This window comes from Anomalospiza imberbis, chromosome 3 (assembly GCF_031753505.1).
Source record: "Anomalospiza imberbis isolate Cuckoo-Finch-1a 21T00152 chromosome 3, ASM3175350v1, whole genome shotgun sequence".
In the NCBI taxonomy this organism is placed as follows: Eukaryota; Metazoa; Chordata; class Aves; order Passeriformes; family Viduidae; genus Anomalospiza; species Anomalospiza imberbis.
Genome location: NC_089683.1, coordinates 109,989,422 through 110,013,725, shown reverse-complemented (window position 1 = coordinate 110,013,725; position 24,304 = coordinate 109,989,422). Strand labels below are relative to the sequence as shown.

The 24,304-nt window shown below is 39.7% G+C and overlaps 2 protein-coding genes and 1 long non-coding RNA gene across 4 annotated transcripts in view; 2 read left to right on the top strand and 1 right to left on the bottom strand.

Moving 5' to 3' along the window:
• RAB1A (RAB1A, member RAS oncogene family) overlaps positions 1 to 24,304 on the bottom strand; it is a 152,262-nt gene that overhangs the window by 37,864 nt on the left and 90,094 nt on the right. The gene's annotated exons all lie outside the window — the stretch shown is intronic.
• ACTR2 (actin related protein 2) lies at positions 502 to 23,526 on the top strand. 2 transcript variants are annotated; one of them, XM_068186369.1, is made up of 10 exons: positions 502 to 669; positions 6,225 to 6,335; positions 9,157 to 9,171; positions 11,197 to 11,412; positions 14,957 to 15,029; positions 16,880 to 17,016; positions 17,806 to 17,955; positions 18,641 to 18,786; positions 19,231 to 19,363; positions 20,494 to 23,526. In XM_068186369.1, the coding sequence occupies exons 1-10, from the start codon at positions 622 to 624 to the stop codon at positions 20,662 to 20,664; spliced, it is 1,200 nt and encodes a 399-aa protein (XP_068042470.1). In that variant the 5' UTR covers positions 502 to 621; the 3' UTR covers positions 20,665 to 23,526. The 2 variants fall into 2 exon arrangements, with proteins under 2 accessions (XP_068042470.1, XP_068042471.1); XM_068186370.1 differs by lacking the exon at positions 9,157 to 9,171.
• On the top strand, positions 988 to 5,984 carry LOC137471816 (uncharacterized). Its single transcript, XR_010997869.1, has 2 exons — positions 988 to 1,455; positions 4,787 to 5,984. It is a non-coding gene; the product is annotated as an uncharacterized lncRNA (long non-coding RNA).

Genomic DNA, 24,304 nt, shown 5'->3' with positions numbered 1-24,304 from the left:
ATACTTATCCTTTACAAATATCGGGCTGCCAGAGAGGAGCCAGGAGATCACTCTCATCTTTTCCTTTCTTCAGAACCCATCACACAAATGCCAGCTGTGCCAGGCAGACCTGGGCAAGGCCTCTGGGAGGAGTAGAAGCTCTTCCGGGATGTCGAGCTATGGACACAACATTCATGGCAAACAGAAGCTTTTAAGATCCGCCTGATTTCGCCCAGTACGAGGAGAGCGAGCAGACAGAGCCCCGCGGGGAGGGGAAGGCGTGAGGGGGGCAGGCGAGCGGCCCCTCAGGCGACCCGTCCCCGCCTCGGCATCGCTAGGAGACGAACACAAAGAGCCGACCCGGCAGGCTGGGGTGACTCGGGGAGCCCCGGGTCGCCTCGAGGGCTCGGTTCCGGGGCCGCTTTGCCGCCCGCGTCCCCCCGCTGCCGCCGCCGCCGCCGCCGCCGCCATGGCAACGGGGGCGGGGCCGGCGGCGGGCGGGGCGGCGGCGCGCGCTGACGGCTTCCGGCGTGCGCGCGCGGCGGGCGGGCGGCGCGCTCGGGGGGCCCGGCGGAGGTCGGGGCGGTGCCGGTGTCGCGGTCGGTGTCGGTCCCGGTGCGGAGCCGTGTCGGTGTCGCAGCGATGGACACGCTGGGCAGGAAGGTGGTGGTGTGCGACAACGGCACCGGGGTGAGTGTCTGCGGGCGGCGCCGGGACCCGCCCTGCCGCCGGGGCGGAGGGGAAGGGGAAGCCGGGTGACTCCCCCCGGACCCGGCCCGGCTTCCTGCCGGCACCGCCCGTGGGCCGCGCCCGCCCGGCCCTGCTGCCGCCGCCGGGCCCGGCCGCCCTCCCGGCGGCCGCGCGGGCCCGCGGAATGAATGGGCGGGGGGCCGGCGGCCCTCGGCCCGGTGTCCCCGTGCTGGGGACCGGGGGCACCGCCGGGGGCCTGCGGTGCTGGCTCTGCTCTGCCCGCCCCCGGCCCCTCGGCGTTGTCGTTTTACCGTCGGTATGCTGATTCCTCTACGTGACCTGAGCGAGTCTCGCTGTAGCAACGCGCGTTTGGACAAAAACACGGATTTTTAAACATTCTGAATGAGCGCATTATGCATTGAGCAATCAGGATGTGTCCTGTGTCTGCAGGATCATTGGTTTAGGGAAATGTGTTGGGGTTTGATTGTTGGGGTTTCGTTGGGGGTTTTTTGTTTGATTTTTTTTTTTTTTTTGGCAGCTGCTGTTCAAAATAGAGCATCATCCTTTCCTTAATACCTCTCTGATCTGCCACGTACCTCCACATCATTTTTTTACATGAAAGGTTTCCTCCCCATCCTTTCCACCTTTTCTGGCCTCCGTAAGCGTGCAGGCACCCGCTGGAAATCCATCCTTTTGTCAGGCTGTGAAGCACCTTGGCAGGAAGTGAAAAAGATACCATTTTAAAGCAGAAGGAGATCAGATGCTATCGCTGGATATTTCCCCTTAGTAATTTTTTTTAGCAGTCTAGGGTTTCCCCTAATAAAGCAATATTATGTGCAGTTATCTTAACTGGTGGTGCATTAAGATCTCTTGAATGGCAAAAAAAAAGCAAGGTTTTTTTTTTTATATGGACATTTGTAAAAAAGAGGGTTTTTTTAAAATAAGCCTAGGAAAGAGTAGTTGAGACAAAGGATTATTTTATTAGAGATTCAGCATCCTAAATTAGGGGGTTTTTCAGTTAGCATCTGAACTTGTTAGAATGGTTCAGGAAGAAGAACATTGTATTTGACAGTTTTGATGTCTTTGTTAACCCTCATATAGCAAAAATTATCTTTAACAGGGCACTTTTAACACTATCATTTAGAAAAAGGAAAGAAGAGGACATAGGATTTTCTTGTTACAAAGGGATATGAAAGCTGCTTTATGGTTTGTTTGTTTTCGGTTTGAGTTTTTTTTTATTGTTCTTTTTTCTTTATTCTTTCTATTGTGAGGCCCAGATTAAAAAAAAATAAATTCAGACTTAATCCATTGGTGTGGTCCTTTATATGGCAATAATCACCGAGTTGTAAAAGGTTTTGTGTGTTGGTGGTGACAGCGGTGTTGTGCCTTGGCTGGTCTCAGGTGTGACACAGGGGGTAAAAGTGATTTTTCCAACCAGATTTCCCAAGCTGGGTGTGCCACACAGATTTCTTTACAACCCGGGGTATCTGTGCATGCTGTTAATTCCAGACACATCTTGGATCCAGACAGTTTTTCCCATCCTGAGTTGGACCAGCAGGATGTAAATAACCACAAGAGTGGAAGGTGCCTTTATGGTGAAAGAGGAGGGGCTTGTGTCACTTCACTTGTGTGGTTTTGGCTTGTGCTGGGCCTTTGGGCAGAACAATGTGTGCCTGGAAGCCACAGAGCTCCTTGGGTGGGAGAGCAGAGTGTTTTAATTGTTAAATCAGTCAACTCAAAATGTTCAGATTGATTTGGGATAATTGGACGAGGATTGGGATAACTAAGCTGCACAAAAACTCCATTCAGTAAAGCTTTTGAGTCTCAATTGCATGTGGAGATATCAAGTAGTTCTATATTGTCAAACCAGTATTTTGTTAATAATATTTTGCCTATGTGACAAGAGATGTCTTATTTTAGAGTTATTTCTGATACCTCACACTTAAAAGCATGATTGAAATTAAATCTCTCTCCACGTGTCAGAAAGCTTATAGATAAAAAAATGGAGAATATCCTTGGAAAATCAGGTGAATTTTTAACACTAGGCTTGTCTTTAAAATTTGCTGTTCTTGTTGGGCTGCAGTAGGACTTCTGATGTATCGGGCTGCGGCCAATCTTTGAGGAAGAGGTGAGTGCCTTGAAGGCAGTTCTTGCAACATGTAGTGTGGGAGGCAGGCAATGGCACCTCAAAGGTCTGAAGCGTTAGAGGTGGATGTTCTTATTGTTAGAGGCCAAACAGAAAGTTACTTACTGGCCTGTAAAATTGCTGTAACTGTGTTTAGGGTTTTTGTTTGAGAGTTGCATCAGTGGAAAGGACCAAGCAGGGAGATCTGATAAGAATATTAGTATTCATTTTAAAACCAGCCACGTGACCTGTTTGCAAGCTTCCTCATTCTTTTAGTTTGAAAGAACACTTATACATGCAAGTTCTTGGGGTTTGATGACTCAGTAGGAAGTGAAAGACTCAGTATAAACCACGGTGAAATGGAGAAGAAACTATATATGGTAAAAATTGTTACATACATGGTCTTGCACAGGCAGGCTAAATAGCTGTTCTTAGAACATTCTGAATGTATAGCAAATGTGTGCAAAAACAAATGATGATGAAGTTCTTGCAGAAATGGGTAAATGCATGGAGTGCTTGTGTTCTTGTTGGAAACATGAGCATTGTAATTCAATAATTGCTGAGAGGGGTGTGCATGGCAAGAGGTGGAAGAGAAACAAGTGCAGTGTTCTTGAATTAGAGAGTTTCAAACAGAGAGTGGCAGAACAGTGAGTGTTTAATGCTGGGCCTTAGAAAAGAGAATCTGTTCCAGATTACTGCAGTTCATAATGTTTATTTGAAGATTTTGAAGGATTTCCTGGAAGGGACAGGAGGGAGAGGTATCTTGTGTTTTCCTGTACTCCTTCAAAAAATCTAAGAGAGTCCAAATCTGTTATTGTAGAGATCTGAGCATTTTCCTGTTGGTAGTTTTACCAAGCCTGGTTCTGCAGCCATGATAGGCAATGTTAGGTGGTCACAAACCTACTGAACCAGCTGAATATTCAGGATAGTGTCAGGGAGAATACTACAGTGGGGATGTCCCCATTGATGGGGAAGAGGATAAGGAAAGCTCAGTTGTTCTTATCTTCACCAAATTTTTATGTAGACTGGAAGGGGAAATTTCAAATTTGAACGCAAGTTAGAATTCTGTCCTTTCTGTCTATGGCAGAGTCCATCAAACTTTGTAAAATGTAATTTTTGAGGCTCTCTGTTGTGGCCAGAAAGAGGTAGGAAACAGACTGTCAATGTCCAAGCTTATTCTCTCTCATTGTAGTTTGCATCAATTAAATCTGTTTTTGATTGTGTTATAGGCTGGTTGGAGAAACTACAATCTGTTTTTAAAACCTAGAATTTGTTAATTTCCTGGGAAGATGCATCAAGGTCTGAATGCAAAAAGAGGCTGGAAGTTACTATTCATATCAAATAGTAAGAATTTTTGTGGTTTTGTAGGTCAGCAGTTTTTAGGTCAGTATAGTTGTATGTGATTCTGAGAGGTGTTTTAAAAGTTGGCCAAGAGATGCTGATTTTTGTGCAGTAATTATTTTGGTTACATATATCAGGATTGCTATATAAATACTGGGGGTTTAAAAATTTGAGTGGTGGAGCTTCATGATGGGGTGTTCCAGGAGTTTAAGTTGTAAAGATTTATTTAGATATTCCTTATCCTGTTACTTCTGACATACTGGTGTATTCAGGGATGTGATCCAGAAGTGCTTGTGGCTGCTTTTTGCTTTCTCATAGCAGCACTGCGTTCTTGAATGTACAGATAAGATCTACACAACTCCTAGGCAGGTCTGGCCTTAGTATAACCAAAAGAATTGATAAATACTTGCCTTTTCAGAGTATTCTGGGTTTGAAGTAGAATGAATGAAATGAGTTGTGTACACACTGTCATTCTTCTGGTATTCCAAACAGCTCTGCCTTTGGAGGGCAAGCGCTGAAGGAGTGAAAGAAATTAGGGTCCCAAAAAAAAACCAAAATAAAAATCCTTTCTCCCCTCTGCTACCCCAGCTTTAATTAAAATATCTCTTGGTTTTGTCTATAACCGGATCTCTAAACTTCTTCCCACAACAGGTGCCCTTTTTTCCTGCAGTAAGGTGAATAATTAGGAGCAGCAGCACAAGTGACTTCTCATGTTACCGTTAGTGTAATGACAGAATTCCTCTCAGCTGCAATTAGCTGTACTCTTTGCTGGGATAATTGTTCCAGTGGCAGTCTTCAGACCTCGCTTCAGAAAACTCGGCGAATATTTGGAAAATTCTAGCAGATGGCTTTTGATACAACCTGCAGTGGATAATTACGTTTTGGGACAAGGTCCCAAGGAGTCTGTGAATTGCCTGTTCTTGGAGGCTCCCAGCAGCCAGCTGGTCCAAGCTCTGAGCAAGCTGCTCAGAATTCAGTGGTGACTGGTTTGAGCCCAGCGTTGGATGACACAGCTCCCGAGGTTCCCTCCAACCCGAGGGTTCCCAGGGGGCTGGGTTACTGCTGCTGCACCTCAGTGCCTGGGTGATTTTGCAGATGAAAGTGTTTTTGTTCTGGCATGTTAATGTATAGCCCAGTATGCAAACTGTGCCTCAGAATAAAAGAGGAGTCTTCTCTGTATGAGCTGTGGGCGGAACAGTAGAGTATGATACATGAAAGTACCCTATCAAAAGAGGATAGCTGAAGAGCAGAGCTGGCTGATCCCCATGAACTAATCTTGCTGGCACATTTAAAGTTCACATTTTACAACTGAACTTCCTCTAGTGACTATGTATTTTTTTATTGTTCAGTAAATTGTCCTTGTTTTCTTAGTGTGTATACTATCTTGGAACCCAGTGATATAAAGCTTCCTTTTGTATATATTTGGGTAATAAACACTCTTTCAGAGCATCCTGTTTGGTGTGAACTGCTATCATCTGAGTTTTTGGTTGTGCTGTTGGTTTTAGAAGTGCTTACTGCAGACTTTGTCCTTAAAGGAAAGCTCAAAATTACAAAACTTTGAGAAATCCGTCTGCATTGTGAGTTCACATTTGAGCACTTTTTACAAGAGTGTAAAACTTGAATTCACAAGGTTTTGGAGCTTTTTCTGGTGTGTAATTCATTATGCTACCATGTGCTCTTAATTGGAGAGGTGATTTAATTAGGTTTCATTGGGTACTCATTATAAGGTGATCCATTACAAAATTACAGATTTCAGGTTGCTAGAGGACTTTTTTTTATAGAGTGGCAGGAAATCCAAATTCAGCCACTGGACTCTTTTATATCTTCCAATGTACCTATTAATTTTAAACTGTTTCTCAAAAATATGATAATCTTGATTCAGAAAACATTGTGGAAAATACTTTTGCTCAGTTTTAAAAATCTATGCATCATCTAAAATGTGTAAAATTGATTTGAAAGTATAAATCAGATTGGTTTCCAGTGGGGACATAGTCTTAAATTTGGACTTTTAATTTTTTATCCCAAACCAGGTTTCTATTTGTGAACAAAAGTAATGTGTATTCTAATAAAATTATTTCTTCCTTTTCAGTTTGTGAAATGTGGCTATGCAGGCTCGAATTTTCCAGAGCACATTTTTCCAGCTTTGGTTGGCAGACCCATTATAAGATCAACTGCTAAAGTAGGAAACATTGAAATCAAGGTAAGTTTTTTGATTGTTATTTCTTTCTGACAGATGAAAATATTTAGGGCAGCTTTTGAGTTGTGTAATATTTGGAAATGTTTTTTCTTTTAACTCCCTTTTTATGCTGTTTCAGTATCTCTTGATTCATTTCTGTATTGGATTTTAGCCTGTCACAAACTACAAAGTTAAGAAGAGGGTAATCTAAAGCATTGGAGGCCTTCAGATAGTGCACCTGAGGAGGCAGCAGGTAGGGCTTGAGTGGTTCTGAGCAAAAAGGGGCTTCAAATGCCAATAATGCAAATGGTGCCAAGATCAGAAGGCAGAGATCAGACAAAGTGACTGTCACCAAGCTGTACTGTGGGATTTTGAGACAGTGCTGAAGAACTGCTGGAGCTTCCAGGTTTTTCTGTATGGTTTGCTTTCTACTCAGAGTTGATCATCTGTGATCTTGTATGAGATGTTTAACCTTGGCTGTGTTTGCGTTTCATCGTTTCTATGGTTTTTGTTTTCCTTTTGCTCTTGATGGATGTAGGTGCTCCACACCAGTTAGAGGTGGAGAGGCTCTGTTCAGGCTGCTTTGTCTTGGGGCATTATTCCAAGACATGAGGAGAGAACCACTGTTGGAGAATTCATTTTCTGAAGTCCAGGGAGCTATAATTTTTCACTTATTTTGTAATTAGAGAGTAACACTTCAAATGTTATTAGTTGCTTCTGCTGTATAGGCTTTGTTAAATGTCTTGGCCCTGCTGTGGTCACATCCTCCCTTCTTGCTTCAAGCCACACAATTCTCACCCTGTGCTGGTCATGCTGCTTATGCAGGCATGTTGTGATCTGCTTTAGTGAGCTGATCCAGCTGAAAAAGAGGGATTTCTTGGTCAGGTAAAGTAATGACTGCCTTATTAGACTGTGGTGCAAACTCCAGGTGGAGAGTGAGAGAGAAGCAGGAGGCAATGCAGAACGGTAGAAGTGCCCACTTAGGCCAGCGAAGGTTAAGTAGGACCACACATGTACAGGATTTCAACTTTGCTTTCCTTACTCGTTCTGAGCAGCAGTTTAGGAAGAGGAAAAAAAAATCAGTCCAGTCTTGTTCCTTATTTTCAGAACCCTGTAGCTGATAAGGAGAACTTGAGTTGTTGGGTTTCTGCTTCTGCCTGTGAAATGGTTGTAGTATCAGCAGAAGGCCATACAAGGAAGTCAAAAGGCTAAAAGATGCTAGAGCTTCCCAAAATGTGGTTGTGGGTTTGTCTCAGTACTATCTCAATAATGCTTTACCTTGTATCAGCTAGGACAGTTTGTTTGAGAGGATAAAGATCTTTCCCTTTCACAGTAAAGACGATTTTTTTGTAAGGAGACAGAAAACATAATCCTTTCTCTAGTAAGATTTGGGGAGAGGTATTTCCTTGGGTATCTTCTTGAACTTAATGTGAGGAGTCTCCTTAAAAGAGGTCCTGGTAAAGTTTTATGAAATTATGCAGTGATTTGAGTCTAAACTCCCCCCAAAATTTTCTTGCATGAAATCTCACGGTTGAAGTAATGTTTTCTTTCCAGCCCATTCAATACAGCCTGTCACCCAGTTTTGGTATCCTCTGATTATCTGATAATTTGATATTGTTACAGATAACAGTGCTGCATTGAAAAGGTAGGATGTAGAAGTTGGTAATTGCTGAGATCAGCAGAAGAACATGTAAACGCTCATCTTGCATGCATTGCTGGTCTTCTGCTTGAGCATGGATCCTGTGGGTGTATTTCAAAGAGAATAAACTGTGTCTAGATTCTTTCTAGTTTTATATCATTTGCCTAGAACAGCTTGTTACCCTTTCTTAAGGAGGCAGTGTATCAAGAGAAGACACAGGCACTTTGGGTATCCCAGTTGGGTAACACAGTAGAAAGACTTGTTAAGTGTGAGTGCTGTTTTTCTTTGTGAGAATCTTGCAGATTTCCTAAAAAAATGTATTTTAGCAGATAGAGTTTTATGCCAAAATTTAATTATAGGCATGCGCTGTGAGTGCTAATGGGATAAGTTTAAAACTGAGTAAAGGAAGCTGGCAAGGAGATTATCAGTTTAACTTTTCAAAACTATTCAGGAAAACTGCACTCCTGTGGAATTCAGAAACTCTGTGAAAGGAAGCTGATCAAAACAGTGGTCGTCCATTGAGTTACCAATTTCAAGTTGCTTTGGCCATATTTCCCTTATGAATTCTCATTTCAGCTAGCAGGAGGGATATAGCTTTTTATCCTACTGAGGAATTCAGTTATTACTGGGATTATTTTGCTTAAAATTGCAACTAAAACCATAAGTATAGATGCTGCTCTTGTCTTTTCCTGACGTACTAGTCTGCAGAAGGTTGGGGGTTATTAATAAGTCAGTACTAAGGAGTAGTTTTCAGTTCTTGGATATATGAAGTGAATTTTAAAAATAAAATTTAAATTTAACAATTGTCAGAGCTAGTTATGGTCAATTGTCCTGTGCAGAGTCTTGTCTAGTTCAGATACAGACCTAGCCCAGGGTAAAACTCCACTGTTACAGAATATATATACACAGAATCCTATTTATGAGAGATAGGTAGATACACTGATCTTCCTTGCAGTCTAGGAAGGCTAAACAAGACTTGCCACTGACTTGTAGCAATAGCTTCCTTTAAAGAGACAATTTAATCTGATGTCCTGATAATGTTAGTTTGGCCCTAACGAAACTAACTCAGATCATTTCCTGCTGTACATGCATCTCTTTTCAGCCTAATTCTACTGTGTACTTAAAATAATTTGAGAATTTCATTTAGGCCTTTTCTGACTTTCTTGCTTCTACCTTTTCTTCACCTTTCTTGACCTGTTGAAGTAGAATAACAAAATGATGGTAAGTGAGGTGCCCCTGTGCTTTTTGTTTACCATTTTTGCTTGATGAGACCTAGTAGCTGTTATGTTATTTTTTAAATGCTATTCATTGTTCTGTCTTGTCTTACATTTTACATTTGAATACATACTTATTTTGGACATTGTTCATTGCTTTGATTTACTGGCAACTAATTAATGAGAACATTTTATGTATTGCTTTTAAATGCTATGTAACCTGTAGTTTTGCAAGATGCAAGAATAACATGGAAAGATCAACTTGAACTCAGCATCTTTAACAGTAGAAATTGCTCTATTTAACATAACAAACCAAGAGTTTGAAGAAATGTTCAGATTTCAGTTAGACAGATATTACTGAGTACTGAAGTGATGGAAATATTGGATGCCACAATACTGATTTCCTCTTTGCAAATTTGGTTGTGTTGTCCTTCTTCTCTTCAACTGCCAAGTGTACGTGTTTCTTAGTGTGCTAGTGCTGATGCTCTCGAGAGAGAACAATTGTTCTGCCCTTTAGCTTTGTTTTAAAAGGATGTGAAAGTTTTGTGCAACTTTCGCTTTGCACCTTTGAATAGCAGCTTTTCCTGGGCTGTGTCCTGTTGGGCAGCTTGGAGCCTCAAAGAGCAATGCACAAAAAAGGCTTCTGATTCTTCTAACTGGTGGAGTTTGTGTTGTCTTAAATTCTCATGAGTAATGTGGAGTTCTCATAGTGTGGTTTCACCAGAGTGCTTTGGATTGAAAGTGTCGGAGTCTTGACTTTTGTCTTCTGTACAGTCAAGAGCTGAAGCTTGATCTGCTGTGCAAGGGAAAACAAATAAAACACCTTGTCAGGGAGAGGGGGTGAAAAAGGAATGGTTTCACTTAAACTATTTTCAGTTAACTTCCTTTTTATATAGTCAACAGCAACTGCTTAGGTTACTTCTGAAATAGGCACTATAAACCGGATGCCAGATTTTTTCTTGTGCATCTTTTTTTTTTCCCTGGCATTGAAGAGTAGGTTGAGTAACCCTCACTTCCACTGTGCCACAGCAACTGCAAACTGTCGTGGCATATGTTTGAATGAAGCAGCTGGCTTTTTTTTTTTTTTTTTTTTGGTGCAATTAATATTATCATGGACACAGAGCTAATGGTACCTAGAAATATGTTCTTACAGCCTAAGTACAAGTAAGTCAGTTCAGGCTTCTTTAGAAAAGTATGGGATATAATGAGCAGCAAAGATAGGATGTTACTGTGCATACTTCTGTGTGAAATACGTGGGAAAGGAGAAGATGTGATGCTACTAATTTGAATGTGCAATGTTTGCATAACTAACGTTAATAAACAGATTGCTTAATCAGTGTGAAATGACTATACAAATTGCATTAGTTGGTTGTGTTTGTGCAAGAATGCATTTCTGGGGTTTCTGGCTTGGGAATTTTGGCAAGGAACAGATGAGGTTATATTTTATATTCAGATGTGTCTCTTCACACCCTATTGACACAGGCAATATGTAAACCACTGTTTCTTTTAATGTCTGGTGTGGAATTTATAATCTCTTATTTGCTTTTGCTCCTGTTCGGTATGCTTATTCACCACTCATTATTCCTTTTTTGGTATTGTGCACAGAAATTTGCAACATGCATGGAAAAATATTCTGCCAATCCCACCTACTACCCTTATGTGCTGTTTTGCATCTCTCAGAAATTAGTATTTGGTAAAATAATTTTGAAGGTGTCAGTGGAGAAACATCTGTACTTAAGAAGTCTTTGTAGTCTCTAGCTCTAACAGGGTTTATTGGTTTCTTTAAGGTTGATTGAAAAAATCAAATTAATGTTTATTTTGGAAAAGCTGTGGGATGGGTAAGAGCCAAATTTAAATATTACATGAAATATATTCTACTTGTCTCCTAAGTACCTGCAAGTGATTCAAAAATGTGGGCATTGTTTAAGAACACATTGGACAGAGGCTGAAGCAATTCACTGTCATTCTTGAGGAGTTTGGTGTTTAGAAAACCTTGTAAACACTGACATGTTTTTGTATTAAAATGTTACAGGATCTGATGGTTGGTGATGAAGCCAGTGAATTACGATCAATGCTGGAAGTGAATTATCCGATGGAGAATGGCATAGTTCGAAACTGGGATGATATGAAGCACCTTTGGGATTACACATTTGGACCAGAAAAACTTAATATTGACACAAAAAATTGTAAAATACTACTCACAGAGCCTCCCATGAATCCAACTAAAAACAGGGAGAAGATTGTGGAGGTATGTGTCTAGTAGGAGCTGATATACAGTCATTGGAGCACTAAGAGATTCCTTGTTCCAGCAACACGCAGTGACTGTCTGAAGCAAAGCAGTTCTGTTCCCCAACCAAAACCCGTTCTCAGCCGTAGGCATGAATGCTACTGTGCTTAAATTCAAACCAGCTGATCTCATTCACAAGCTGTAAGCAGGCTTCTTGTCTCAAGCATTAATAGCAGCATTAAAACACAGAATTGGAAATACATGTCTGTCTTCACATACCCAGGATATGTTGATTACTAGTTGTTGGATGAATGTTAATTACTTTAAATGACTTGGACTTGTATAAGCCAGTAATGCAGAGGAGATTTGAGCTAGATGGTGCTTACCAGATGGAGGGAGCAGTGTTGTTGGAGGTAGTTGAGACGAAGGTGTGATGACAGCCAATGCACTAATCTTTAATTAGTGCTAGGGATTATCAATGAAAGCCTTCTAAGAAGGAAAACCTGGTTCTTGCATCCTCAGTCTCAGAGTGCTGCCCTGGGTGATCTAAGCTCCAGCTGAACCTTGTATTCAGTGTAGATTGTCAGATATATATATTGTTTAGCTCCTCTACCTGTGATGAAGACTCAGGTTTGAAGAGCAATGTTAGATGAGAACAGATTGTTTAGTTTTCTCTTTTGTTGAATTTTTTTCTCATAAGCATCATAAGTATTTTCAATTAATATAGGTTTGAATATCAAAGCTTGTTTATATATATTTCCCCAAAATCATTCCTTAGTCTGTTAAGAATTGACATTTATCAGCACCTTTCATCTGAAATCTTTTGATGTCACAGCTACAGTATTGCTTTCTGCAACTTGGCAGTGAATACATCGGCACTAATCCTTTCTTTCAGTGACCAGGGAGCAAATGAAGTCTAGCAAAGTTGGGAAAGGTTAAGTAAAAAAAAAAAAAAAATCAGACTGTGCAATCTGAATTCAGCTTTTTTTTTTTTTTAGCAATTGTGGACATTAGGGTCCTATGACCTAAGTATCAGGTAATGAAACATGTACTGTATATCAGCCAGCTGTGGTGTGATAGGCAGAGCAGGTTATTCTGGATGGCCTCCATGTAGCAGGAATGGCTCTATTTCCTGTCCAGGCTTCTTTACTTTTCAGTTGTCAACAGTAGTGCTCTTGTTTCTGTTTTCCTAGTAAATACAAAAGGATGGATTTTAGTTATTCTTGTGCCAAGTAATTTTATACAAAAAATTCAAGAGTTTAGTATGGCCTCTGAATTCTGATAGAATATTTGCATTGCTCCATTTGCCTTCTTAACACTACCCCAGAGACTGTAGATACTTAATCTTGCAAAAATACAGGAATAACATTGAAAGATCATGATGCAGAAGATTAGTGAAAACTAGAATCCATTTTTATACATTTAAATTTGAATTACACAGAACCTCCTTGTTTCTGCTAATGTTTTTAATGGAATACAATATTATCAGAACTTGGAATATTTAGTTTAACTGCAACATATTTATACTCCTTCCATTTTTGACGTGGCCTCCTCCTTTCCAGAGAGGCAAGCCCAGTGTGAGGCAGAGGACTGAATGAAGATACTTCCTAAAGCCTGCAGTAAATATAATAATATCTCTGCATTTTGGGATACAGTGAGTAGCATTTTAGAAGAAAAGCTTAGTCATCTGGACCATATCAAGATGATAGATAATTATATATGCTGTCCTTCATTTTGATTCCAGGAATTCTCTCTCCTCATTTCATCACTTTGTCAGGCCCACCTGTAATAGTTAGGCAGCAAGTGTTCACATGTCAGCTGTATTGTAAAATATATGTTAAAAAAGTTCTTTTCCTCTCATAGCACGTAAAAGACCCCGGTTGCTCCACAGCTTAATGGAGTGTTTGCTGTTTGTCTTTATCTGCTGCACTCTCATTGTGTAACACCCTCAGAAGCAGCCAGACTGTAGCGGCAAATCAAGAATGCTCAAGCACAGTCACTTTATCTAATCCAACCTAGGATTCCTTATATTCTTTCCCAGTTTTTAATTCTTTCTGTACCCAGTTAGAACATCACTTTGTAGGTAATCAAAAATCTGCTGTTATGTGAAGAAGGATCTTTTCAGGGAAACATATTGCTCAGTATTTATATCTCAAGATTTGTTAACGTACATGCCCTGTGTCGAGGCATTTTCCATGTCAAAGAAAGTAATGCAGAGGAGAATGCATTTCTTTTTTCTTGAAAGAAAGAATGACAACACCCCCAAAGGTTATAAAAGGTATTGTAGAAGACTTTAGGGTTTGGTACATGTGAAGGCAGTAAATAGTGCCATTTGAATATGGATTTTTCTTGCATTATTTTTTCATTTAACAAGCACTCAGGTTGTTTGAAAATATCCATTGGAATAGTGTTGTGTTTAGACAATGACTACTCAAAGGGGATCTATTTTGAGTTGCTGCCCTTTCAACTGTTCCCTTTCTGTTCCTTTTCACACTGTTCTAACGGAGGAGGTTCTTTAAATAGTTCAGGATTCTAAAATTGTCAGGCATCTTCAAAAATGTTTAGATATCTTTTACTTGAGCTGTGGGACCACTTAGGATTCAATCAGTTTCTAATCCTAGAAGTTGCAGAAGGGTTCTGAAGGCTGCAGGGTAGCAAAAGCAAAGCTTCTGTATGTGTTGGAATAATCAGAGTTCATCCATGTTTCCTGGTAAAGCTTATTGAGGGGAAAACTGCTGTACAGCATGATTTGTTTACTTGGCCTTTTCTTGTGTTTAGGAAGAAGACACGATCCTATAAACTCTACATTCTTTAATCTTGTCCTGCTTCTTAACTGAAACTGGTTCAGTGATTAGAGAAACCTAGTGTTCAAGACAAGGAGTTACTTTTACTGTTTCAGTATTAATTCTGCAAATCTGCAGTTTTCTCTCTGTAGTGGATTTTACACTAAATTTAAAAGTTTGTCATTGGTTACCCTTTAAAGAAGGAAAGAAGGTGGTCCAGATCCAGAGAGCAACCTGTGATACTGGGCTCATTCTAGATTAAGATATGAAGGAGCCTGGTCTTTATTTGACATAGCGTGCAGTTGTACAAATTCTGTATGGCTTAATATGCAGAATGAAAAATGCCTGATCTGTGTTTTAAAGCATGCATCTTAAAAAAACATTTTATTCCCAAGTCACACTTCAGTAATGAACTGCTTGTCTGGTCTACAAGTACTGCCTTCCAGTCATTAAGCACTTTGGAAAAGTGAAAATTTGTGTGAAGCTGCAAAAGTTGGATGTGTGGGTTTCTTCTATTTGCTTTTGTTGCTTAACAGATGTGAAATATTTCATCTGGCTTGTCTGGTGTGAACAGGTAAGATACAAAACTGAATGTACTTTTTACTGTCCCAAAGCACATAGGTTTCTAATGTTCCTGTGGAATCTTTGTGATGAAAATTCTTGGGAAGTGTTTTTGATTAGTAAAAACGCAAAATTCTAGAAATACAGTTTCCAAACGCCAATGAAATTTCTTTGAGGTATTGGGCCTGGTTTGGAAGCTGATTTTTGCCTTCATCTTACAGGTTATGTTTGAGACGTACCAGTTTTCTGGGGTGTATGTAGCCATCCAGGCTGTTCTTACTCTGTATGCTCAAGGTAGGCAAAATTAACCTAAAGTTGCTTTAGTTTCCAGATGTGTTGCTGAGACAAAGTACTAACATGTCATCACCGTGTCTTGGACTTAATTCCATGCTGTTCTCTAAGGATGCTCAGCTCTGACTGACAGCTTGCTTTATGTTTTGAGGAACTATTGATAGGTACTACTGTTGGTGGTATTTTCATGGATAAATGCAAAAACTTGGTTCCTCAAAACTCTTTCAGGGTGTAATTGTTTTGCCTTTTTGGCATTAAGTCTTAATGGCTTACTTGGTTTTTCCTGAAAAAGGAAGAACTGTTTACCGTGAGTAAGAGAGTAATTTCAAGAAAATGATCATGTGACTTTTGCACTACTTTCAGGGGGGAAAAAAAAAAAGTTGAATCCTCTGCTGTAAGTAAACTAAATTAAAATGATCCTCAGCCTGAGCAGAAAATAATGGATTGACTGAATTCAGTGGAAATTCTGCCATCAACTTCAATCCATCTAGGATTTTAAGAAGTTACTCAAGCACATCACTTCTGTACCATCACTCCTTGCATCTGTTTGTTGGTGACGTGGTGTTTTGAGCTGTCACATAGCGGGACACAAATATCCATGTCCATTAACTTGTCATTGTAGTGTCTCTGTCCAGGACCAAAAGCAGTGGGGTACTGAAGGGTGGCTCTGCCGTGCAGGTCAATATAATTACTTGAACCAAAACCACTTTTGCAAACCTGAGTATTAATTTTATTTGCTGCAGTCTTTGCTATTGGGTTTTTCCCCCTTAGTTTTCTTTGGTTTGATTCCTTACAAATAGTTAATTGACATCTGCAGTCTTAAATTCTGCTGTAATTGTACATGTACCTTTTAATTGTACGAGTACTGTGTAGTGCTCAATTACTTGGTGAATAACAGAATGTGAGACAACTTAGAGCAGTCTGCAGTGTTTCTACATACCATCATCTAAAACAAAGCTGAAGACCTTCTAAGATGTAAAAATCAAGGGGCACATAAATCAAACATTTGCTTTTAAAGTCCTTTAAAACATCCTACTTATTACTTCAAAGATGAAAGTAGTGGCTAAAGTTATATAGAAATGTGCCTCATTTCAGTGCGCCACACTTCTAAGGTCTGTCCTTAAAATATGGTTTCTTTTAGCTTTAGCTTTAGGTAGCTTGTGAGAAACTATAAAAGTGTTTTCTGATAACTCTCATCATTGATTTTTGCCTCCTAAGTATAGAAGCTTCTGTTTCTGCATATTCATGATATCTGTTATGTATACCTTAGAATTTAATAGTTTGTGGTAAACTTTTCTTCATGAGTTGATTTTTTTTAGTCTAAGAAAGTGGATCTCATTCAGCTTAATGCCACTTGTGTGAGGAAATATTAGGTGTGTGCTGTCTAGTCCAAATATTTTCTACCGTACGAAAGTATTTGGTTTTTTGTATACCAGTAAAGATCAACAAGTCCTAAGAATTTATCCAGGTAAACTTGTGGCTTGAATGTCTCTAGATTTCTTCATATTTCAGAAATTAATATAAGATTGCACAACTGAATCTGTGGAGGAATTTGTGCCCCAATAAGCATTTAGTGAGTGTAGATACTCCCTTTAATTAGAGCACAATTTAAGATGTCAAAACACCACATAAAATTGTGAGTGGTAGAGTTCTAAACATCTAGGTAAAAGTAATACTTAAAAAAAAATATGAAAGCATTTGTTACTATGAAAACCTGAAGTTGAATATCTACTGATGACTGAGGGAAGAGAGGTTGTATTAGTTTACAGTGAAAAATCCTATCTTAAAGTCACTGCTGTTCTGCTCTATTTATGAAAGTGCAATAAAAGTTGTGCTTCCCCCCATTCTTTTAGGTTTGTTGACTGGTGTTGTCGTGGACTCTGGAGATGGTGTGACTCACATTTGCCCAGTGTATGAAGGTTTCTCCCTCCCTCACCTCACGAGACGGTTAGATATCGCTGGGAGGGATATCACTAGGTACCTCATCAAGGTAAGCTGGGAGGGAAAAGGGTTTAAGGTTGAGGTGGTATCTGTGGTATGTTGGTTCAAGTCAAAATCTCTTGATAGTGAGAAATCACTTTGCATTTTCCCTTTATTATTCGTGTTAATTACATTAAGAACTCCTGTATTCTCTGTGTTACTTCAGTTTGTTCTTACTGTGTTTTCTCATCTAAATCACAAGTGATGATATTGATGTTATTCAGAGACATCACATTTTCTTAGTGGCAATCTTGTAGAAAAGGAATTTATTCCAGATTTGGGAAGGAAAAGCTTGAAAGTCAGCTTTCTCAATACCTAAAGTGAAAGCTAAATTATATTCTCTCAGCTCTACTCATCTGTTTTCAGAAAGACTTTCTTGCAGTGTGGAAAATAGTGTAATGATTCTTCCCTGATTATTAAATAAGAGTATGTTTGATAGACAATTCATTTGTTTGGACATTTAAAATATAAGCAACATCTTAGATTGACAAATCTTATGGTTAAACTGGAATACGGGAATGTTCTGAAGTGAAGTTCTAAAGAGAAGAATTATTTTGGGTTTTTTTTTCATTTGTTCTGGTTATGCTGAGAGTTGTAATGATGAAGAAAATTTCCCATTTGGAATAACACTGCTGCTTTTCTGGGGATAATAGATACACTGGGAAAATTTCTCTTAATACCCAAATTTGCCACTAAAAAAGGGAGGTGAACAGAGATATGTGTCTAAATGTACCACCCCTCTACTGAGAGATCTGGACTGTTCCTCTCATTTGCTGCTAACCTGCTGTGCTCCCTCCAGCTCCTCTTGCTGCGAGGTTATGCTTTCAACCATTCTGCTGATTTTGAGACGGTTCGCATGATCAAGGAGAAGTTGTGTTACGTGGGATACAACATTGAACAGGAGCAGAAGCTGGCACTAGAGACCACAGTTCTAGTTGAATCCTACACGGTGAGTGTCTCAAGACAGCTTTCTTTGTCCTAAACTTCCTAGCTTTAAATTCAGGTAGCATTCAGCTTTGATTCCTTGACAATTTTTCTTGGCAGTAGCTCACCTCTCAGCCTGTAGAATCAAATTAATTGGTTCTGGGAAATTCTTCTGCAGGCTTTTTTCTTTTCAGATTTTCTTTTGTCATTGTAGAGATTTGAAATTTTAATATTGTAGTACAGGAATTTGTAGAAAAAGTGGACTTACTCTAGCATATGAAATTGTTTCAGCTTCATCCATGTAGCAGTGAGACATGAGACTGATATCTGGTGTCACGAAAGGTAAACTTGCTCTTAGTGGAAACTTTGTGATCACAGGTAGAAAAATTTGCAGAAAAGCATTATTCTTGCTATAAGATAATTTTTAAAATTGATACTAGGAGTTGATATTGCAAGGAAATATTTGGTGGCTCGGTATTGATGTGTCTGGTCCCTGATGTTTCCAAGTGAACTGCAGAGGGATTAAAGAATTTGTATATTCTTTCAGTACTACTGAATGACTTCTTGCAGTGCTGACAATTATCAACAATTTCCTGTGTTAAAACATTTGGGAGCAATGTAGGTCATTTCCTCTTGGGTGTTTTTTTTTTTTTTTTTTAGCATTCAAGTGGGTAAAAGTAGTTTTTTCAATGGTGTTGTTTCTTCCCTAGCTCCCAGATGGCAGGATTATCAAAGTTGGTGGAGAACGGTTTGAGGCACCAGAGGCTCTCTTCCAGCCTCATTTAATCAATGTTGAAGGGGTTGGTGTGGCTGAATTGCTGTTCAACACCATCCAGGCTGCTGACATTGATACCAGGTAGAGCAGAACATTTAAAATCCTTTGTCTGGGTGCAGGGGTGATGCAAGAACTATCTTCAAAGTAACAACACTTGCTTTAGACACTAATAAAATCTTTAGACACTTTAGACACTAATAAAGCTTTAGACACTAATCAATAAATTTAAGATACACCTGCGTGAAGGGTGTATGCTGGGAATGGGTCTCAGGCTGAGCATTTGGAGCTTAACAGGTTGTCTGGAAACTATTTCAATAAGAATGAGCAAAGATAAAATCTTGAAAGCACTTTTTTTTTTTTTTTTTTATTTCTGCTTTCTGGGAAAGCATGAGCAAGTCTGCTGAAATTGTGCAGCCTGTCTTTGTGTAGTTTTATGATTTGTATTTATTCCCCTGTCTGTACAAGTACCTCCTCTAGTACAGACTAAACTATACAACACTACAAAGACTATTTTTTTTGGGTCAGGTCTGAGTTCTACAAGCACATTGTGCTGTCTGGAGGGTCCACCATGTACCCTGGGCTGCCTTCACGACTGGAGCGGGAACTGAAACAGCTCTACCTGGAACGGGTTCTGAAAGGAGACGTGGAGAAGCTCTCGGTGGGTATGGGGATGGGGTGGCTGCTGCAGCCGGGGGCCGCAGAGGCTTCCCCTGAATCCCCGCTAGAGGGAACCGGGCGGTCAGGAATGGCTCAGGCTGCGGGTGGCCCTCCCTGCCGATTGCGAAAACGCTGCCCCTCCTTCCTCACGCCCCTGCCTCTGCCTTGTTTGCAATAAAGTCACCTTCTAGAGCCGGCTAGTAGCAGGTAATTCCCGAAGTCTTGGGTAGAATAGGCTGATAAATACCAGGACACAAATTGTAATGTTGGTTAAACAAAGCTAAGGAGTTTCTGTGCCTTAAAGTTGTCATTGAGTAAAAAAACCAATTTTTTTTAATCTGTGAAAATTTTGGTTCCTATTACAAGTGAAATACTCAAAAGTGAGAGAGGCTGTAGCTCTAACACACTTTCAGGTGGAGTAAGTTTCCCTTTTCCATGTGTTACTGTGATGAGCAGGCAACAGCCACACGTTACAGAGGTAACAGTGTGTTGTACTGAAGATTCCTTTGAGTGGAGTTTCTAATGGTGAACTGAATTGAACTTCCCTGGTTCTTCGTACAGTGTTCTCTGAAGGTCTTCTGTGGAATGACTCAATTGTACAGAATGTTTTACATCTGAGGCTGTATTTCAGTCATAGCTTTGTACTCTCTTTGTAGCTCTTGAAGTTAGAGCTTTAGCACTGAAGAAGTTAAGGGAATATTAATTAGTTAAGCTGGTTTAGATTGTGTAAATTCTAAAATATTTGTGATTTGATGATCTGGTAACTTCTCATAATTTCAGCCATCAAAGATTAGGAATTATTTCACTTTTAATAGTGTTCCTGAAATGAAAATTTGGTCTCTAATTTTCTGTCAGTATTCTGAATCCTGGGCTTTTTGTTGATATACTGAAAGTACAAATTTTGGGCAAGTGTCAGTAGCTGTGTGTCATTTCCAATGCAAAGTCATTATTTTACTTCAGTTGTGCAAGCTGGAAGCTCACACAGAGTACCCTGTGCTAACATTTCAGTTTTTTTAGTTACATTTTTCTCACTAGACAGTTTCCACTTCATTGTTCTGGTGGAAAGCCCAATTTGCTTTTGCAAGGCTTTGTTTCAAGAATCCTAGTAAAGATTTCTTTTCTTCTTCCCAGAAATTCAAGATCCGAATCGAAGATCCCCCTCGTCGGAAGCACATGGTGTTTCTGGGAGGTGCTGTTCTAGCAGACATCATGAAAGACAAAGACAACTTCTGGATGACCCGACAAGAATACCAAGAAAAGGGAGTGCGTGTGCTGGAGAAGCTCGGTGTGACTGTTCGATAAATCCCAAAGCTTGTTCCCATCACATGTCTAAAGCTTTTTTTCTTTCATTGCCAATCTCTGAACTCACTCAGCTACATGCTATAGAAGGGCCTGTCTGTGGCCTTTTGACCCAAACGTCAGGTTTTGTTCTGGTTTCTTGGGGTAGCTTTTGTTAAATGTTTCTTAATGTGGCTAAATTTGACTATTAAATTTGACCACTTCCCTGCAAACAAAACAGAGCAAGAGCAGCCTGTCTACTTCATTGTTCACTCCCAGTAGGCAATTGGGTAATTCTGGTAGGCTTTTTCTTCTGGGTTTATTGCTGTAGTCCTGCTAGCTTTTGTCTCTAGTTCACAAAGGGTTGTGTGCCTTTTTTAGCATAAGAAAACCTTTAAACAAGAGTTTTTGCTATCATTGTGGTGGTTATCTTTGCATCTTTATGCCTCTCTCTACATTAAGTTTGGTTTTTTTTTTCTTTCCTGCAACTAGGAATTTTGATTAAACATTGTTAAAAACTAGTTGAAGTAGCTGGAATGACTTTAACACACTGTTTTGATGTAATGTGGTTTCATATGCACTGCTGCCTAAACTGGCTTCTGAGATGGTTCACCCTTCAAGGTGGTGGTGGGGCCTTCGGACTGTATTTCTCTAAGTGGGAATGTTGCCACAAATTGGGAAACACCTGATGTTCTGGCAAGTGTACATTTGTGGCCTTAGGTGTTTTTTTTCTGGAGAGAGGAGACATGTTTGAGCTGTGTTTCTTTTTTGTTAAGGGACAGCTGGGAGGGTCAGCCTGACCAAAAATGCCTCTTTTTATAACTAAATTTTGGTACCCTGTTGTCTCAGCACAGGAAGCAAGAATGTTAAATCAGCTATTATGTAATTGCTGAAGAAACTTAGATACACTGAGACAGGAGCATCTGAACTTATTGAACAGATTTAATACTTTCAGAAATGCTTGTGAAAACTGTAACTAGAAATATTCAAAGCCCCAGAACTAAGTTTTAAAAAGTCTGATGTTTTAAGTGCTTGTATGTACATCAGAAGCACTTCCATTAAACTTTACAAGTATATTAACCTAGTGCCAAGTAGTTACTGCAAATGAATATTTCAATGACCAATGTTTATTGCAACAAGCAGATATTTATAAACAACCAGTGGCAGTAGGTTATAAAGAATGACTTATATTTGTTCCAGTTAAGAATAATATTGGTATAGATTATGTTGGTTGGTAAATAGCCACAATTCATTTTATCCGGTCTTGATTTTTGATACTTAACATGGGATGGGGAAGGAAGTGAAAACCAGTGATGAAAATGTTGTTTCCAGAAAGTACATTAAAGCTGAGTTGTTCTAAAAAATAGAAGTTGTCACTAGTAATTATCAGCCACCTTCTTTGAGTATAGTTGCCTGTGTTTTTTTCCTATAGCAGACTGGTAACTATAGTTGCAATAAATTCTGCCTTACATTAAGCATTGCAAAAACTGCTTGCATACAAATGCTAGCTAGACTTAGTTCTACTTTGCTTTCCATAGAAATATTGTATTACTTCTTAATGGTTTTCGAAGCCTACCATAACATTTAAGGACAAGGAAGTCAAGATCTGCTCTTGACTTCCAAACCCTGGAATGTATGAGAGATGCTTTCATATACTTGCCATTTGTCTACATCTTTACATTAATAATTGACCCCAGAAACATGGAAATATTAAACTCCCTTGGACTCTTAAAATGTGCTTCCTTTCTAAATTGAGCAGGCAGCTTCCTTTGGCTGAGCGAGCCAAAGGGGTAGCAACCATGTCTGCATTTCTTTAATAACAAGACAGTCACTATAGTATTGCTAGCAATGACCATTTAATTATAGGTGGGTGGGGTTTTTTGCAGCTATATTTACTCTTAACTTGAACAATACGAATTTGCAGGCATGCCGGTCGTGCCTCAGTGCATGCACTTAAGCAGTTACTAGATTTTTGGGGACATGAATGTAAGGGGTACTCTGAATTCCTGTAGTCTTCTAAACATTTAATACACAAGACTTAAAAATGCTGTGGGCTTGCTTTAGAGCTATGATTTCTCATGTGACTGTCTCTGGGCTTTTCAGACAGTGTTGGGAATCATGGAAATAAACCAAAGAATGACTTAAAAACTTTTTTTAAATGACAATCTGTCATGTGGTTTTTCAAATCTAGACCTTGACCCTGCAACCCCTTTTCTAAACCATCTTCTCCCCTGTCCACTGGTTTCAGTGAGGTATGTGCATGTTTGAGTAAAGGTTTTGGAATTTGGCCCCTTCGCTTGAGACCTTCACAGTACCATGAGTAATAAATGTCAGTTGATTGTGCAGAATCTTGGGTTTCCGTGGAAACCATGTATATATTAAAAAAAGAAACTAGCATTTTAAATTAACTGTGATCATGGATTCAAAGGAACACATTTGTAATCCAAGTACTGAATGGGGTGTTCCAGTTGTGCTCAGTGTGGTTCTCCATGTATGTGTTTGCACACACAAGAGTGTTGTGTGTGTGTTCTCTCAGCTGACAGCTTCAATACTGCTATGAAAGCAATCTGGTTTTAAAGTTTTTTTGAAGACCAAATAACTTGAATTGTATTTGCAAAATGCTTCAGCTCCTTTAAAATTAGAATAGAAGATGCCGCATCAGTTGTAAGTTTTTTGGGAACATCCTATTTTTAATGTTAAGCTGCTTCAAACCCTCCCCTCCCCCAGTGTTCTAGGATGTTAACCAATGTAACACAGATGGCTTTTTATACAGTTCTGAATAATGTTAACACACAACACTGGTTGAGACCATGAATGGAAATAAACATCTATTTAAATTGACAGGTCTTTTCAATACAAAAATAAAATCAGATTTTTTTCAAAGTAGATTATGTTTGCTTTGTTTCCTTTGGGAAATCACAGTTCTGTCAGTTTTTCCCTAACTTAACTTCCATCACAAAACCATCATGAGCTGCTTTTGCTGAGGAAATCTGACATGACAAAATAACACATTGTCTACTGATTGCTGTCATACTCCATCCTTTAGCCAATACTCTAGTCCTTTACTTTAAAAAGAAAAAAAATCCTTATCCTTGGGCAGGGATCTTTTTCTAGTTCAACCTCCATACTGCAAAGTGGAAAGATCCCTCAACTTGTATTGACCTCAGCATCCTTGGCTAAGCTCAGAAGCCATATAATGATGCCCTGTTTAGGAAAAGTCTCCTTGGCATTGTGACTTCATGGCTATTTCACCTGCATCCCTGATTGTAACTGATAGAAAAAGTGCATGTGGGGTTGACCTTTTGTGTTTAGAAGGACTCGAGTGGATTAGTGACTGGCCCACCACTCACAGTGCATTCATTTGGCTTTTGAAATGAACTCAACCAGCTTCTTCCCCCAGCTCATTGCACATGCTGGGCTGGAGGAATGTTCCCCAGGCATCTTGTTCCTGGTAGGATAATGGATTTGCTTTTCTTAGATGGAGCCACTATGTACAGTGTGGCTCTGGATGCATCTGCCTCAGTGGCTGGGTCAAACACTTGTCAGCTTGGGGACAGATGCAGATAGACAGGATTTTAGTAGGAAAAAAAGTAAGGCCACCCTTAACCCCAAATTTGTGTTTCATTAGTGTCCATTCTTGGGAAGAAATAAATACATCTGGCTA